Below are 16,255 nucleotides of genomic sequence, written 5' to 3'. Positions count from 1 at the left end.
TCCAGTATTCCAGCCATTTTTTTACCCAGCAAAGCATCCACCAATCCAAGCCATGAGCAGCTAGTTTTTCCAGGAGGATGCTGTGGGAGACAGTGTCAAATGTTTTACTAAAGTCCAGGTAAACAACTTCTACAGCCTTTCCTTCATCCACTAAGTGGGTCACCTTGTCATAGAAAAGGTCAGGTTCAATAAGCAGGAGCTGCCCTTCTTGAACCCATGACTGGGCCTGAGCATCTGGTTGTCCTGCACATGCTGCATAATGGCACTCCAGATGATCTGCTCCATGACCTTCCCTGGCACCAAGGTCAGGTTGGTAGGTCTGTTGTTCCCTGAGTCCTCCTTCTGTCTCTTCTTGTAGATGGGTTTCCCGTTTGCCAATCTCCAGTCAGCTGTGACCTCCCCACTAAGCCAGGACTGCAGTAAACGATGGAAATGTCTTGGGGAGCACTTCTGCCAGCTCCCTCAGTACACTTTGGTGACTGCCATCTGGTCCTATAGGCTTGCATATGTCTAAGTGGTGCAGCAGGTCACTAATCATCTCCTCTTGGACTATGGGGTCTTCATTCTGCTCCCCATCCCTATCTTCCAGTTCACATGGCTCAGTATCCAGCAAACAACTGGTCTTACTGCTAAAGTCTGAGGCAAAAGAAGTAGTAAGTACCTTATAGTTTTCCTCATCCTTGACCACTATGTTCCGCCCTGCCTCCAACAAGGAAGATTTTCCTTAGCCCTCCTTTGGTTGCTACATATTTGTAGAAGTTATTTCCCGTTCTCTTTAACAGACAAATGTTTGGATCAGAAGCGGAGTTAAGCCTCTCCTGGATAGAGCAATGCCTATGTTAACATCTTCCCATAAGAAAGGAAATTGTGCATGTTTAGCTTTTTAATGAAATAGTTGTTTCTGGAATATATTACTCAGCATTTACCCATATACACTCCCACCCCCTTTCAATGTACTGTTACTTGCTAGTATTCTAACAACTGGATTTTAAGCATTGTTGAGTTGCAAGACAACTTCCCCAAACTAAGATTCACACTTGCAAACCTCATTTGATTTTCAGTATCATTTTGTCATGCTGCATCCAATGCAGTCTGAGTGCATGAGCATGATGCTTTTTTGTGTAAGGGGCCCACTTCTTACAGGAGGGTGGGGAAAAATTGCATACTATGTTAAAATGCCCCTCATATTAGAAGCTCAACATGCAATCCCAGAGTTCCTGTTATTTGCCTGAAAACTCTTCAGATGATTCTCTGAGTATTGTTCTGATGATTCTTCAAGTATCACAGGTCTGCAAGACTGTGCCTTGGTGTATTTGTATTTAAGCTTGAATGTTTCTTAAGCAGCAAAGAATTACAGTAAATCTGATGCTGAAAATTTGTATTTTTTTTAAATCAATACTCATTTTCTTACATATTTCTAGTATGCTATAGAAGAACCAGTAAAAAAAAAAAAAAAAGAAAGAAAAAAAAGGTTTCTGGAACAGCAGTATTTAATTTAGAAAGCATCAGATTGCTCCTACAAGTGTGCTTTTAACATCAATGACAACAGCATAGGGCTATTCTACCATGGTGCTTTGGGATAACTGAGCTTGCAGAACTTGAGGATTAAAAATCTTAACCAATAATTAATAATGGTGACTTACTGTGAGAAGCTGGGAAGAATTATGAATGCATTTTTTATGCCAAAGTTTGCAGTTCCTTAAAACATCCTAAAATATCTCTGTAACATCTTTAATACGCTGAAACCACCTTACTGTTAATACTTGTGAGAGAATACCTTTAAGCTAGTAAGGACATTTTTTTTTTTCCTCACCAAGGCCAAATCTGCTTTTTTATCCAGTCTTTACCTCCAAAATTATTTCAGCAGTAGTACTGAGGACATAACCTCATTTCCCCACACACATACTGTGATCTAAGTTACCAGGTATATAATGATTGTTGTAAAAGTTGCATCTCCCCTTTCTGAATATCCTGTAGGCTGATAGGTGGAGTAAAGATGTGATTAATGAGGACAGTTCTGTATCAGAAATAGTCTGTGTTTCTAGGCAAATCTATTTCCTAGTCTACTCACTATTTTAAGTTGTAAGATGTTATCAGAAATTTCTGATTTCTTAATGCCCACTGGTGTAAGAAAACTCATTAAAAAACATAGAGGTTAATGCATTTGAGAAATATTTTCACTTCAGTCATGTATGTCCTGCTACTCCTCTGTGTGATTCTGCTACTGTGTTCAAGGTAATTCTTTCATGCCAAATTTCAAACAAAAATTAAGTGCCAGCTTCCTCCACATCTGTAGTTTTTTCCTTCAGATATTATAGGATGACTTTTTTGTAACATGTGACATTTTATGCTGATTGGGCAGCCTGAAATTTTCCTGCCTCAAATAAGCATCTCTGATCGTACAGGCATCCCTCAAGCCTTCTCAGTCTGAACGTTGCTGTAAACCACAATGGAAAAACGGCTTTGAAGTATTCCCAGTAGCAGTCTTGGAATTTCTTCAAGTATATTGAGATTTTGTTAGAAATTGAATTGCCAGTGTAATCCATCTTCCTTGTGAGAAAAGATTCAGATAAAGAGCTGGAGCCTAGCAGCATTAAGTATTAGAACATCCCTTTAAATCAATAAGCTACAAATCTGGCAGTGCATTCAAGCAATGCCCACTGCTACACTAAAGTGGCTTTAGTGCTGAAACAGCATTACTAATAGCACATCCCCCGACGTGGAGAGCAGTTGAGTGATGCAGTAACCCAAATTATACAAGGCCTTACCTAGTTAACCTTCACAAAAACATTTATATTGTACTGACACAGATAAGAAAGGAAGTTTTTTCTCTTTTTTTTTCAGATGACTTTCCAAATGTAGTTATAGAAGGCATTCTACATGGAATATTCTACCCTCATTTACTGCTTAGGTAGAAGTGATGCACGGCTAGAAGAAACTGAAGCAAGTTTCCAAGTAATTTTTAGTGGAATTAACAGGAACAAAATTCTGTGATGTGAAAATTCCGCTCAGAAGCAAGAGGTACAAGCCTCAGTTTAGGTTCAAGCATTATACCTTTTAAAATAAAATCAATGTCACTACACTTGCTTTTAAAAAAAACTATGGAAACAACAGTACTGAAGTTATTTATACCTTTTATGTATTGACATGCTGTATTTAACACTAAAAGCCATACACTGAATTACACTAACCTTCAGCAGAGAATCTTGCCTGTTGGAAAAAGACCTTTAAGATCATCAAGTCCAACTGTCTTCTAACTCTACCAAGCCTGGTGCTAAACCTTTGAATAAAATTGAATGCTTTACTAATTATTTCTGTGATTTCTATCATACATTACACTAAGCGTTTTTGCACCAGGATGTTTTTCCCAGTGCATTACCCATTGCTGGCAGTGGATGGATTAAAAGTGCTGGCACTGAAGAGTGTGTCAGAAATTGCCAAAACAATAAAACTTACAGCAAGAAGAAATTGAAAGCCACTTATTTTATTAATTTTTCTTAAATTATTTTGAATCTGCTCCTTAATACCAGGTGGAAAAGAGCTGGTGCAGGTGTATGGAGAGTTTTCATTGGAAAGCATGCTTCCACATTTTGAAATACAGCTTTCTCAGGAAACTCTCTAGAGTTCAGTTGAAATTATTTTGTCTACCAGATTTAACATGGCATTTCTGCATCTCCGCATCAACTTGCAAACTGTATTCCATATCTTAAGTAACAGAGCAGAGTGCTCTGTGGTAAGCTAAAGCAAGAATATGATTAAGTAGTAAAATAATGAAACTAAAACTGATACATGAATAAATATACACACATATACAGGTATTTGTTCAGATTTAACTGGAAGTTTGTATGTGTGCAACTGGACATGAGAAAATAAATTACTAGAACCTAAAAGCACTGCTTCAGTGTATTTTTGGTGTGTTTCAAACATGACATTTGTCTGAGCTGGTGACATCAGAGATGGATCTTACTGCTTGCTCCACAAGACGCATGAGATAATACCTAGGTGTCTGCTCATTTAAAACTCTCAGCACCATGCTGTCTGACCATGCTAGGCTTAGAAAGGTTTATCTCATGGGGAAAACATTCAGTGTAATTGAAGAGCCATTAAGTAGCAAACTGAATCAGGGTAAAATAGAAGTCAGATTGCCTAGTATTAGGCAAATTTAGAGGCCTGCCTGACAAGGTCTCATATGGCTCCATTTTGAAGATGGTAACATTTTCACAGGTCTCTGAAAATAAAAGTGTCCATATTTACCCTGGGGAGAGAAACCAGGACTGTGAATGGTGAATCAGTAGAAGCACCCCTGAAAATACAAATGATATGTCAGGAGGAACCAAGGCAAATACCTCCCTACAGCATTTTCCCTTTTCCCTGGTGTAATATTACTCTGTTACTCAGATTCTGGATATCTCATAGAAGCTCCAGGACAGCCCTTAGAAAACACATCACTCCAGGAATCAGTGGTGTGCTGCCTACTGCATGGGCAGAAGCATCCTTTATCAGAGCTCAGCATTGCTCTTTGATCTAGAGTTGTAAACCACTGGAAACTCAAGAGAAAAAATCCACATCTCTTTCCTGTGGAGCACTATGTAACTCATTATAGCACCCAACAAACACAGCTGTCTGTAAGTGATACCTGATGTTGACCTTGTTGAAAAGCTATCCAGTTAAGCTGTCATCTTAAGGGTTATTTGAGCAGCATTACAAAAAATAATGAACCTAAACTCGCATCTCTGACATACAGCAAAACTGCAAGAAAAAGCACTTGAGCTTTAGCACAAGTAACATTACCTAGGTGTTAGAAAATTCACCTTTCTGTAAAACAAGCATTCTTCTGTTTTAATCCATTTCTAATGGTGATCTTATTTAACAGGATTGTATGCGACCTCTGTAGTATTTTGAACGACAGCAGAAACTGTAACCTTGTCAGGTATTTGCCATCCCTGCTAGCTTTACAAACTCATCTGGAAAGCAGCGCCCCCTGCTTATTTTGCAGAATCAACTGAGGTTGATTCTCTGGGATGGGGAGGAATAAAAAAACCCTCTTCATTTAAGTATTTCTTTGAAATCAAAGTTTATTCAAAACACTTCTGTATTTTACTTTTTTCTTTTTTTTCATTTTTAAAAATGCTGAATGTGTTACAGAAAACAGTCTTTTCAGTTGAAAAGGCAGAAACAAATACTGCAAAATTTTCCACAGAGGACCAAATTACTGCATTTCAAACCTTGAAACAGTGAAGTACTGGATTTTTTTGTTAAGACTTTCCATAAGATCTAGCATTTAGTGGGATGTTTTGAATTTCAAGGAGTGATAGTTCCAACAAGTTGTTAAAGAAATGGTTATATCATACAGGTATTTGGCAAATGATACATACTGCAAGTATATCCTCATATGTTTTGAAGAGAAATGTCAATGGATCGTTGAGACCGGTTGAAAACAGGCCTTAAGGAAAAGTGATTTTTAGTTTCCATTCTGACTGCTGGCCTCACCAGTCACCTACTTCGACTACAAAAGGTTCTTTAACAGTTATTTTGCCACTGTTCACAATCACACAGTCTTGAAGGGGTCGGTCATGTTCGTCTGTCTGCTGGAGTTCTATCGAGTGCACCACTGACTGTTAAAAAAAAAGAAGAAAAGAGTGAGTTCAAAGTAGCCAAGGAAACTCCAGTGGCTCAAAGTCTGGTACCAGATAAACAACTAAGTGCCCCAACCATTACTATTTTTTAAGCAGTTTCTGAAAAAAAAACCTTTATTGTGCTGAGTTCCTGTATATGTTTGGGGTTTTTTTCCCCACACTTACTGCTGTACTACTTGGCAACCACACACACAGCTAACAGAAAGGCATGGAAGTCTGTTAGGCCTTCTGCAAAACACTTGCAGCCAAGACAACTATTATGAAGGGTTCTGGCTAAGTGGGGATGTCCCAGCTGACTGGAGGTTGGCAAATGTGACATCCATCTACAAGAAGAGCTGGAAGGAGGACCTGCAGAGCTACAGACCTGTCAGTCTGACCTCAGTGCCAGGGACAGTCATGGGGCAGATCATCCTGAGTGCCACTGTACAGCATGTGCAGGTCCACCATGTGATCAGGCCCAGTCAGCATGGGTTCATGAAGGGCAAGTCCTGCACAATGAACCTGATCTCCTTTTATGACAAGGTAACCCACTTAGTGGATGGGAGAAAGGCTGTGGATGTTTTTCATCTGGACTTTAGTAAAGCCTTTGACACTGTCTCCCACAGTATCCTCACAGAGAAACTGGCTATTCATGGGCTGGATGGGTGGGTGCTTTTCTGTGTGAAAAACCAGCTGGGCCTAAAAAGTGGTGCTGAATGGAATTAAACCCAGCTGACAGTTGGTCACAAGTGGTGCTCCCCAGGGCTCAGTGCTGGGGCCAGTTCTTTTTAGTATCTTTATCAGTGGTCTGGATGAGGGAATCAAGGGCACCCTTAGTAAGATTACAGATGCCACAAAGCTGGGAGTATTGATCTGCTTGAGGGTGGGAACACTGCAGAGGACCTCGACAGGCTGGACTGATGGGCTGAGACCAACTGTATGAGATTCAACAAGGTAAAGTGTTGGGTCCTGCACCTGGGTCAAAACAACTGCATGCAGTGCTACAGGCTTGGAGGACAGTTGCTGGAAAGCTGCCTGGCAGAGAAAGACCTGGATCTGCAGGTTGATAGCCATCTGAACATAAGCCAGCAGTGTGCTCAAGTGGCCAAGAAGGCCAACAGCATCCTGGTCTGCATCAACAACAGTGTGACCAGACAGGACCAGGGAAGTGATTCCCTCTGTACTCAGCACTGATGAAGCCACACCTTGAGTACTGCATTCAGTTTTGGGGCCTTCACTACAAGAAAGACATTGAGGTGCTGGAATGCATCCAGAAAAGGACAATGAAGCTGGTGAAGCATGTGGAGAACAGGTGTTTTGAGAAACAGCTGAGGGAACTGGGGTTGTATAGTCTGGATAAAAAGATGCTGAGGGAAGACCTTATTACTCTCTACAACTGCCCAAAGGAGTCAGTCTCTACTCCCTAGTAACAAGTGACAGGACATGAAGAAATAGCCTCAGTTTCAGCAGGGGAGCAACTGAAAAATCTTAAAGATTCTGGAATTCAACTACCCTTGCCTACAAGTTTTCTGAACACCTCCAGGGAAGGTAATTTCTCCACCTCTCTGGGCAGCCCATTCCAATGCCTGACTGCTCTTCCCGTAATTTTTTCTACTATCCAACCTAAACCTTCCCTGGCACAACCTGAGGCTATTTTCTCTCATCCTACTGCTAGTTTCTTCAGAGAAGAGACTAACACTCATCTCACTACAACCTCCTTTCAGGCACTTGTAAAGAGCAATGAGGTCTCCCATCAGGCTCCTGTTCTCCTGACTAAACAATCCCAGTTCCCTTAGCTGCTCCTCATAAGGCCTTTTCTCTAGTATTAGAAGAAACTTACTCACTGAAAGATTTATCAAGCACTAGAATAGGCTCCTCAGGGAAGTGGCTTAATCCCCATCCCTGGAAGTGTACAAAAGATGCAGAGATGTGGTGCTAAGGGACATGTTTTAGCACCAAACTTGGTAAAATCAGGTAATTGTCAGCGTTAATAATTTTAAAGGTCTTTTCCAACCAAAATGATTTTACGATTCTGTGATTCTAACCGGAAATATCCTTTCTGCTGATCAGCCCTGCACATACATGGTCCATCTGCTGCCTATGAGCAGAAAAGTGAATCCAGACATTATACAAGATAAGCAGTAACTATTTTTCTACATCATAACCATGCTTCAAGAGACCTGATGACTGCTTTTACCTTTAGCACAGCATACACACAGAGTTTAGCGTGGCACCATGGCCGACAGACAGGAGGTAAACTACCAACCTCATGCTAGGCACTAATCAAAGCAGTATTTTTAATGAAGAAAATTCAGTTTGGAATACTGGCTACTTGTCTTTTGGTATTTGTCCACTAACCCTCTCCTCCAAAAGTTTCAGCTACTGCTGAATTCAATATGAACATGGGAGTGGGAGGCAAGTGTTCCAGAGAGGTTTTCAAACTCTAAAGAAGTGGTCAGTGCAGTACTTCATGTCTCCACCATTCATTTCAGAAGACAGATTAAATGGAATAATTTAAAAGGAAAACTAAAAGTATAATCAGTTGGTAGTACCTTTTTTAAGCTTCTATTTGGCCTTTGATTAGTTTTGCAGATGTGGACAGATTGAGGGGATTACATAATCTTTTCCTTATTGGAGAGACATGTGTTTGTGTATTTCACATGCTTCTAAAAACCCTAACAGTGAAAGTGTTACCCATAACGAGCACACACTAGAAAATTAGATGTTAGCTTGCAGAAATACAATTATTTCATGGCTTACAATGTTAGTGAAAGGAGGACCATTTGTAATCTGCAATGGTGTCAGTGTTGATTTCAGTGGCTAGTGGTCTGAAACAACAGCTGTGAAAGGCAAAGGCATAATTTAAGTTTCCATTTCTGCAGTCACAATTGGCTGTTTCAGTTCTAAATCATCCAGCTCCAGGCTCCTCACAACCATTTTCTACCATGTACATATTAGATAAACACTCAATTGTTTTGACCCTCAATGGTTTAAGTTAAGCTAAAACAGATACAAGATGGCAGAATTAGTCCATGTTTTCTCACCACTGTTTTTAACTTACCATTCCATCAAGAACTTTGCCAAATACTACATGTTTTCCATCTAACCAGGAAGGCTTTGTCACACTGATGAAGAACTGAGATCCATTGGTGTCTGGGCCAGAATTAGCCATGCTAACCCATCCTATTCCATAATGTTTGAGCTTGAAGTTCTCATCTGGAAACCTCTCTCCATAGATGCTTCTTCCTAAGACACAAAATAAGAAAGCAAACTTTTAAAAAAATTAGAAAATAAACCAAACCTGCTTTTGTTTAAAACATGGGGAAAATAAAGTGTACATTCTGGACTTCAAGATTCATTGTTTGAGTAAGCACAGGAATGTCACTGTTCAATTGCCAGTGATTCTGTAACTAAAAGCATTTTCAGGGTAAAGAAAAAAATAATAAGCTAAACCACCACATATCATGAGAAAATACTTTAAAGCTGATGATGTTTTATCCTTCAAATTTAACAAGCAGAGTACCTCCACAGATCCTCCTTACATACACCACTGAACAACAGTATACTTCACTCTGTTCAACAAATTTAAATTGCTTAATTATAACCACTAAAAATAAGGTTGCCATGTTTTGTGACAATTTTAGTCTTGTTTTACAGCTTATCCTCCTAAATAAAAATTGCTTTAGACATGTTTAGAAATATGTGAAGACAAATAGTAGCCTAAAAGACTCACTGTGGATTTGTTCCGTCGTTACATACAGATTTTGATGTTTTGCAAAGAGTTCGGAGAAAGAACATTTGAGACATGTTTCAGCCACCATTACTTTGAAAAGAGAAGGCTGTCTCATTATTTGTCATTATTGCCTAGCACATCAGGGACACTGCTCCCAACACTGCCAGACACTATCCCAATAAGCAGTACTAGCTGCCAAACAAACATTGCCTACCTTTAATGCTAACACTGTGCCTTTGATGTTTTAGCCTTCCAAATTGTTCACTGAAAGGAAAAGGAATGTGTGTTTTCCATTCTGTTCCAGCAGGGAAATCACTAACATTGTACACAGACAGTTGAAATCGAAGCACCTGAAGAATGTGCGTGCAAAGGAAGAGAAGAAATCAGAAGCCAGAATGCATGCAATGCAAGGGATTGCCCTCATTGGCCAGAGCATCTTCTAAAGACTCAGGAGGGAGAAGTGGTACACATAGCCAGAATTCATACCACTAGCAAGTTTATGCTTTAAAGTTTAGTAAAAGAAAAAAGCGGAGAAGGTGTGACCCTCATTTTCTAATTTCTATACCTCTGTTTTGAAATTCCCTCCATAGCACATTTCAGAAGGTTCCACAGAACAGAGAGGGCACCCTATTCCTTCCCTGCCTGCCTTCCCTCTATGTGCTCTCACTGCTTCATCACAGATTAGTTCTCTGCTGGATGACTTGAACTGGTTCACGTACACATGCAAGCAATGACTGCCTCAGGGAGGAAGTGCTGTCAAAAAGCCAGAGCAGGGGAAGGATGAAGACATCCATCTTTTGGAGACAGCATGTTGTACGAGCAACTTGGCCGGTCGCATAGCTCCAGCCCACCATGCAAAGCCATGCTTCTTGAACAGGGACAAGACATGGACAGAAGAAAGGCTATCTGCAAAAACTGAGGACAAAGAAAGCTCTAGACATAATCAGGTAACACAAATATTTGCAGCTTATGTTCTAAGATGCTTGCAAAAGTACTACATGTTCTAAACCAATTATTTTATTTTATTTTTCTGATATGCTGGTTTGCCCATCATTTCAGAAGGCATCTGACAAAAGGAAAGGGAACCTGGAAGATACTAAGCATGTTACCTCCTGATCCATCTCCGGCTGTAAAGTCTCCTCCTTGAATCATGAAGTCTTTGATCACACGATGAAATTTACTTCCTTTGTATCCATATCCTCTCTAAGAGAATGAAATAATTCTTTACATTAATGTAACATCCCAGTCTATGGAAATATGCCTGTGGTGAACGGCCAGATTTGACAGAATATACCAGCACTGGAGACAGATACTGGCAAGAAGCAGATGCTCATGAATGCAGCTGGGCTACACTACCCCCGAGACGGTATTATTCAGATGATTAAAGCCATGATCTTTGTTTGACTGGTATCTGACCATGGTACTTCTAAATGCTAGATATGCACGGCAGCAATGACGTGAGGTGGTGATATCCAACCATCTTATAACTGCCTCTTGTGAAACCAAGCCCCAAGAACTTGAGAAGCCACACCACTGCACAGCCTTGGGGATGGCACTCTTGTCCAAGATCCACTGCATTAAGATTTTTCAATTCAGAATTCAAACAGAATTAAACCAGTATTTACTTCCCAATCCAAGCCAGAGTATACAGTGGAAGAAAACTGCAAACGTACTTCTCCAGTTGCCAGTACAATGAAGTTTTCCACAGTCTTTGGGACAACTTTTCCAAACAATCCAATTACAATTCTGCCAACATCTTTGTCTCCAATCTTCACATCAAAGAACACCTGAACATTGTTTTGTAAGAGAACAAAGGTGATACAAACATGAGCACAACAAAAAGGTCAAGCTTTGAAAGCACAAGGTGATAAGAAACTGCTTCTGACTGGTCAATATTAATAATATCCTTCAGTTACTGAGGGTGCTGTTAAAAATAATTTCAGAGCTACAGAAATCGGGTTATGTAGAAAACAGTTTGAGAACAGGTAACTATACATTTTGATTCTTAGTGCTCTAAAAGGCTCAGTTAGACTGCTGTATCACAAGTTTGAAGGTAGACATTCAGTATTCCTAAGGTTGGAAGGGACCTCAAAGATCATCGAGTCCAACCTGTCACCACAGACCTCACCACTAGAGTAGGGAAGACACTACTGCCCACTGCAGGGCTTGAACTCACGACCTTCCCATTAAGGGTCTTATGTGCTACCAACTGAGATTTTTCCCAGACACAAGTCTTTAAAACTGTAAGGAAAAGATGAATAAGTTAGGAAGAACAACAGTGCTATTCCAGTGTGGTGAACAGGAACAGGGAATTGCCACTCCCTACAAACGATAGTTTGCTATCCACTCATAATCTTCACTGCTTTAGGCATTAGTATGTGTATGATTTAGGTTATATTTCATTAAACTTGACCAATAATCGGAAGAAAATCCTAGAGCTCAAGTAAGGAGTCACTCTCCTGAACATGAATTCAAACCTTCCAGAGAAATAACCAGTCTACATTAATCAGCTGATTGCCTAAAAGATTCAATGTAGATGTTGCTAAAAAGCAACTTCAAAAAGGCAAATAAAGCATTTTAATATAGTTCAGACTACATGAATGTGTATTTGAACGTGCAAAAATGTTCCAAGAATTACTGAAAATAGGAACAGCTGTCAGGAAATGAGGCATTTTGAAGTTCTAAAAAAGTTACATAAAGGCTATTACGACTTCTAGGAAACAGCAATATGTATTCCTATGATGTGGTATTTGCTGTTCCTTGTGGCACTCAACCAAGTATTATTTGTCTGCAACGCTAAGAAATTAGTCCAATAATGATAAAAAATTACCACAGTCTCTCCAATGTGAATGCCTCTTTCACACTCTCCTACTAAACGTTTCTACTGTTTCTTGATCCTTCATGTGGTTTTGACTGTTGAACTTTTGGCTAATGCTATAAAAGCCCTATAAAGAAAATAAAATTCCTTTTGATACACCTCATTCATTTTCTTGGCACTAAATAATACACTTCTTAGATGTATGGCTCCCAAGGTATTAACAGCACACTTTCACTAACTTCTTAACATTTTTATAAACACAACTCTAAATTTTGCCGCCAGGGCTATCTAGGTAAGGGGTATTCCCTGCCTGCCTATTCTAACTGCATTCTATTTTGCCTGGAAGACTGCCTGAAATACATAAGCATATATGAAAAATACAGCCAAGGCTACCAAGACAGCAGTAACATCAAACACTTTCACAGGGCACATGAGACAACTTCATTACAAACACTAAACCTAACCCTGCCTGAAGGCTTCATTCAAGCAGAGCTGCTCACCTAAGTAGCTAATCTAGTACTTCCAAAAAGCGTATCTTTGGCTTATCGTGCATTTGGGAACACCTGTCCTCCTGCTAGCACTCCACATACCTATGCTACACGCTTAGGGATTTTTAGACAGTTCTGTGCCTCCTAATTCTGCCACACATAACACATCCATGTGTATTTCTGGCCACAAAATCAAATGTGGAAATATTTGGTAGCCCTGAATGCCATTTTTACACAGAGAAGCCACGTTTATTTAAGCATATTTCCTCATGCTCTCAGAGAAGTCAAAAAGCCTGTAGACATTAGTGAGCTCATCAGCTCAGCAAACTCAAATCTCAGTAAACATCTGGCCAGATACTTTGCCAAAAACTCTTGAAGAACACTATGCATTTTCAGTCTTATTAATATAACTATTTCATCTTATTTAAAACTTGTAGTAAATATTTCAAGATTGAAATGAAAAGTGTGCACCAATAATGGTTAGTTCTCATGAACATATTCATACATGATTTATCCAAGATGGTGTGTATCAAAATGAACAAAACAGCCAAGAGTATTCAATTATTTGGGGCAGGGGAGGAGGGAGGAAGTTGACTGTGAAAGAAAGATCTCATGCTTCCTAGAGACTAGCTAGCATAATGCCAAGTGAATTCCTGATAAATGCAAAATACTGTATGTGGAAGAGGACTGTACAGCCAAAACTAGGGGTCCTAAATCAGCTGCCAGTCGGAAAAGACATCTGGAGTCACCCTGAGCAGCCTGATGAAAAGTTTGGCTCTTGTGCTGTGAAGGTCAGAGAATGAAAACGAACATTAGAAATAATTAAAAACAGATAAAGACAGGCCATGGGCATACGCATGCCATGGTATACATCTGCACTGCACATTCATACTCAGTGCTACACATTATTCTGGTTTCTCTACTGAAGAATGATAAAACCAAACTAAAAAAACATAGGAAAAAGGGCAACACAAATGCTCAGAACTCTGGAATATCTTCTGCATGAAGAAAGACTAAATTACATTATGCAAGCTGTAAGAGCTTGTGTGATTTCATAACATCTGTAAAATTATGACTGGCTTGGGCAAGGGAAGTCAGCAGCTGCAATTCTCATTGTCTCACAACCTAAGAATCAGAAAAAGGCACAAAATGAAATCCCAGGCTAAAGGTCTGAAGAAGAAAAGTACTTTATGCTCAGTTACAACTGAAATATATTGCTAGAACATGATTTGGCAACCAAAGTGTAAGAGATTTACAGCCCTAAAAAAAAAAAAAAAAATCAAATTCATGGACTAGAAGTTCATGATAATGAAATCATAGACAGCTGTTGATAATGGTGGCAATGAAATTCAGAGACAAAGGCACTAGCTGTGACTTAGGAAGCTGTGGCCATGCCAGGGGAAGTAGCTCTGCCCCTGCTTTGTCCTGCTGGAGGCATCCTTCACCAACACCACCACTCGCTTTTGAGTGTAGGTTGACAAGACACTTCAAAGGCAGAAAAATATAAACTCTATCCAAAACAGGAGTTGGTATCCCACCTCCTGCACCAGTAAAAATGTATTGAGAAAAAATGCCAGTGTGCTGTGATAACTGAATGCATTCCCATCCCGATGCCAGGCACCATGGCCCACAGGTATGACTCTTGGGCAGTGCCATCTCTAATTACCACATATGCCCACGGCGAAGCCCCAGTCCTACCACAAAGGAGACAGATGTGCAACACTGAGCCACTCTTGAGTCCTGCTCCACAGCTTCGCTGCCAGCACAGTTCTAACGCACACCAAGTGCCCAAGTCTGTCATGGGCTGCAACGAGGTAACACAAACCAAGGATGAAGTAAAGACAGCATCGCACCACCAGGAGTTTCAGCTATGAAGGGGGAAGCAAAAAGTAAACACGGCACAACTGAGCCCCAGAGTGGTGAAAATCCCACTGCTCAGAGCAGCGGGGTCACAACCACACAGCCGTCAACTGTTTCCAGCATCACAGAGACCGCAGGAACAAGGATGCAATTACGGATTTTAAAGTTACTCTTTCTGTATGCCAGAGGCAGGCTTAGCTAACTGGAGATCTGAAGTGTGCCAGCACCTACAGACAGAGGGCATGACGAAAAAGATTCAGCAAACTACCCCGAGACATGTATAAAACGGGAAAGTTAGGGCACCTGTCCAAGCCCTCCCCAAAGCCGACCCCGCTGGGGCCTTCTGCCCGGAATCCAGCCCAGGAAGGCGCGGAACAGCTTTGCACCATAAAATGGGGGCAAAAAGCAGCTAGGCGGCTTCTTCCCCCTCAGTAACCGCCATCAACAGGCGCAGAGCTGGCAGGATAAACACTCCCGTTGGGGACCCGCTAAAGAGACGCCGCGGCCCCCTCACGACCGACCGATCCCGACTCGCCTCACGCCGGCGGCCGGCCTTTAAAGTCGCCCCGGCCGCAGGCGACAGTCACCTTGGCTGTGACGCTGGGTCCTCTCTTCTTGAAGCCCTCAGCCGCCGGGGCCAGGAAGCAAAGGCAAACGACTGCACCCACAACCGCCGCCGGCCCCCCGCGGGCCATGGCGCTGAAGCGAGGGCGCTGAGGCAAAAGCGCTGCGGCGCCTGCGCCCGCCGTCGGGCGCCTCCTCCCGCCGTCGGGCGCCTCCTCCCGTGCCGTGTGGCGGGGGGGCCAGCGGGGTAGTGGTTACACGGTCATAGCTGGTCCCGCTTAGGTCCGGTGTTGCGGAGCCACGCGGGGAGGGAAGGAAGGAGGGAGGAGGAGGCGGTGGCGGTAGTGGCAGTGGGAAGCCTGACTGGGCTGAGATGGGCGCTTCGGAGGGCTGCGGTGACTGCCGCTTGCTTTCACGCTAGTGGGTTTTCCCGCTCCTTGCGGGGGAGGAGGAGGGCTGCCATAGTGAGCCTTTTACCCCTGGCTGGATTTCGGGTGATGACGGGGTGGGGTGTCACTGTGCACGTTCTTTGTGGAGTGGTGTCAGGATGCTGTGTGGTCTCAGGAGCTCAGCCTCGCCAAACGGGAGCTGGAGTTGGCTGTAAGGGGGTGCGCATCACTGCTTTTGACTTAAGCAATGCATGTTCGCGGGAGGGTTCCTTAAAGATCCCTCAAGTGGGTGAAGGAGCCAAAATAGCAGGTGCTCGGGGGGGTTGAAAGAAGATTGTTAGTCTGTCGTTTTTTGCATATGTAATGTGCTGAGTAGAAATACGAACCTGTAAGGCACTGGTCAAACTTGAAGTTTCCCTTGTGTTGGCAGCAGAGGTGGACTGTTTGGCACCCATGTCAGCACCCCAGGCTTTGAACACTGAGAAGCTGTGCCAAACAGGTTCATCAAATGTAAATGGCTTTCCCAAATCATTGCCTACTAAGACAGGGAAGATATATCCTAGTGTACCAAATCACTTTGCCTTTGGCAGTGACCTGTTGCCTTCTCTGCTATGAAATCCTTTACAGCATCCCAAGTGGTATTCACAGGATCATAGGTTTTTAGGAGTTGAAATGGACCTCTGGAGATCTTCGGCTCCAACCCCCCTGCCAGAGCAGGACTTTGTAATCTAGTGCAAGTCACACAGGAACACATCCAGATGGGTTTAAAAGGTCTCAAGGAGACTCCA

General features: G+C 41.9%; 2 protein-coding genes across 4 annotated transcripts in view; one reads left to right on the top strand and one right to left on the bottom strand.

The window, feature by feature from the left end:
• The window catches only part of SNX24 (sorting nexin 24), a 104,992-nt gene extending 101,101 nt beyond the window's left edge, over window positions 1-3,891 (top strand). For 2 of the 3 annotated variants that reach the window (XM_068168956.1, XM_068168959.1), the window contains one exon: window positions 2,845-3,891. In XM_068168956.1, coding sequence (XP_068025057.1) covers window positions 2,845-2,915 — 71 coding nt within the window. In that variant the 3' untranslated portion in view covers window positions 2,916-3,891. The other variant, XM_068168958.1, reaches the window with a different exon arrangement.
• A 39-nt stretch (window positions 3,892-3,930) lies between these two features.
• PPIC (peptidylprolyl isomerase C) lies at window positions 3,931-15,224 on the bottom strand. The gene is made up of 5 exons (XM_068168955.1): window positions 15,102-15,224; window positions 11,022-11,135; window positions 10,458-10,551; window positions 8,677-8,861; window positions 3,931-5,615 (listed from the first exon to the last, which is right to left on the bottom strand). Exons 1-5 carry the CDS (start codon window positions 15,207-15,209, stop codon window positions 5,487-5,489), a joined length of 630 nt encoding a protein of 209 aa, XP_068025056.1. The 5' UTR covers window positions 15,210-15,224; the 3' UTR covers window positions 3,931-5,486.
• Window positions 15,225-16,255: the final 1,031 nt, after the last annotated feature.

Source organism: Melanerpes formicivorus, unplaced genomic scaffold (assembly GCF_026170545.1).
Source record: "Melanerpes formicivorus ecotype bairdi unplaced genomic scaffold, bMelFor1.0.p_v2 SCAF_161, whole genome shotgun sequence".
Classification (NCBI taxonomy): Eukaryota; Metazoa; Chordata; class Aves; order Piciformes; family Picidae; genus Melanerpes; species Melanerpes formicivorus.
Note: the sequence above shows the minus strand (reverse complement) of the source record. Positions and strands in the feature narration are given on the sequence as shown.

What these genes read in the sequence shown, in the direction of transcription:
- PPIC (XM_068168955.1), bottom strand. Translation starts at nt 15,209, where the DNA reads ATGGCCCGCGGGGGGCCGGCGGCGGTTGTGGGTGCAGTCGTTTGCCTT. An exon ending in GACCCAGCGTCACAGCCAAG is followed by an intron (nt 11,136 to 15,101) that starts GTGACTGTCGCC and finishes AACAATGTTCAG; the next exon opens with GTGTTCTTTGATGTGAAGAT. An exon ending in TTGTACTGGCAACTGGAGAA is followed by an intron (nt 10,552 to 11,021) that starts GTACGTTTGCAG and finishes TCATTCTCTTAG; the next exon opens with AGAGGATATGGATACAAAGG.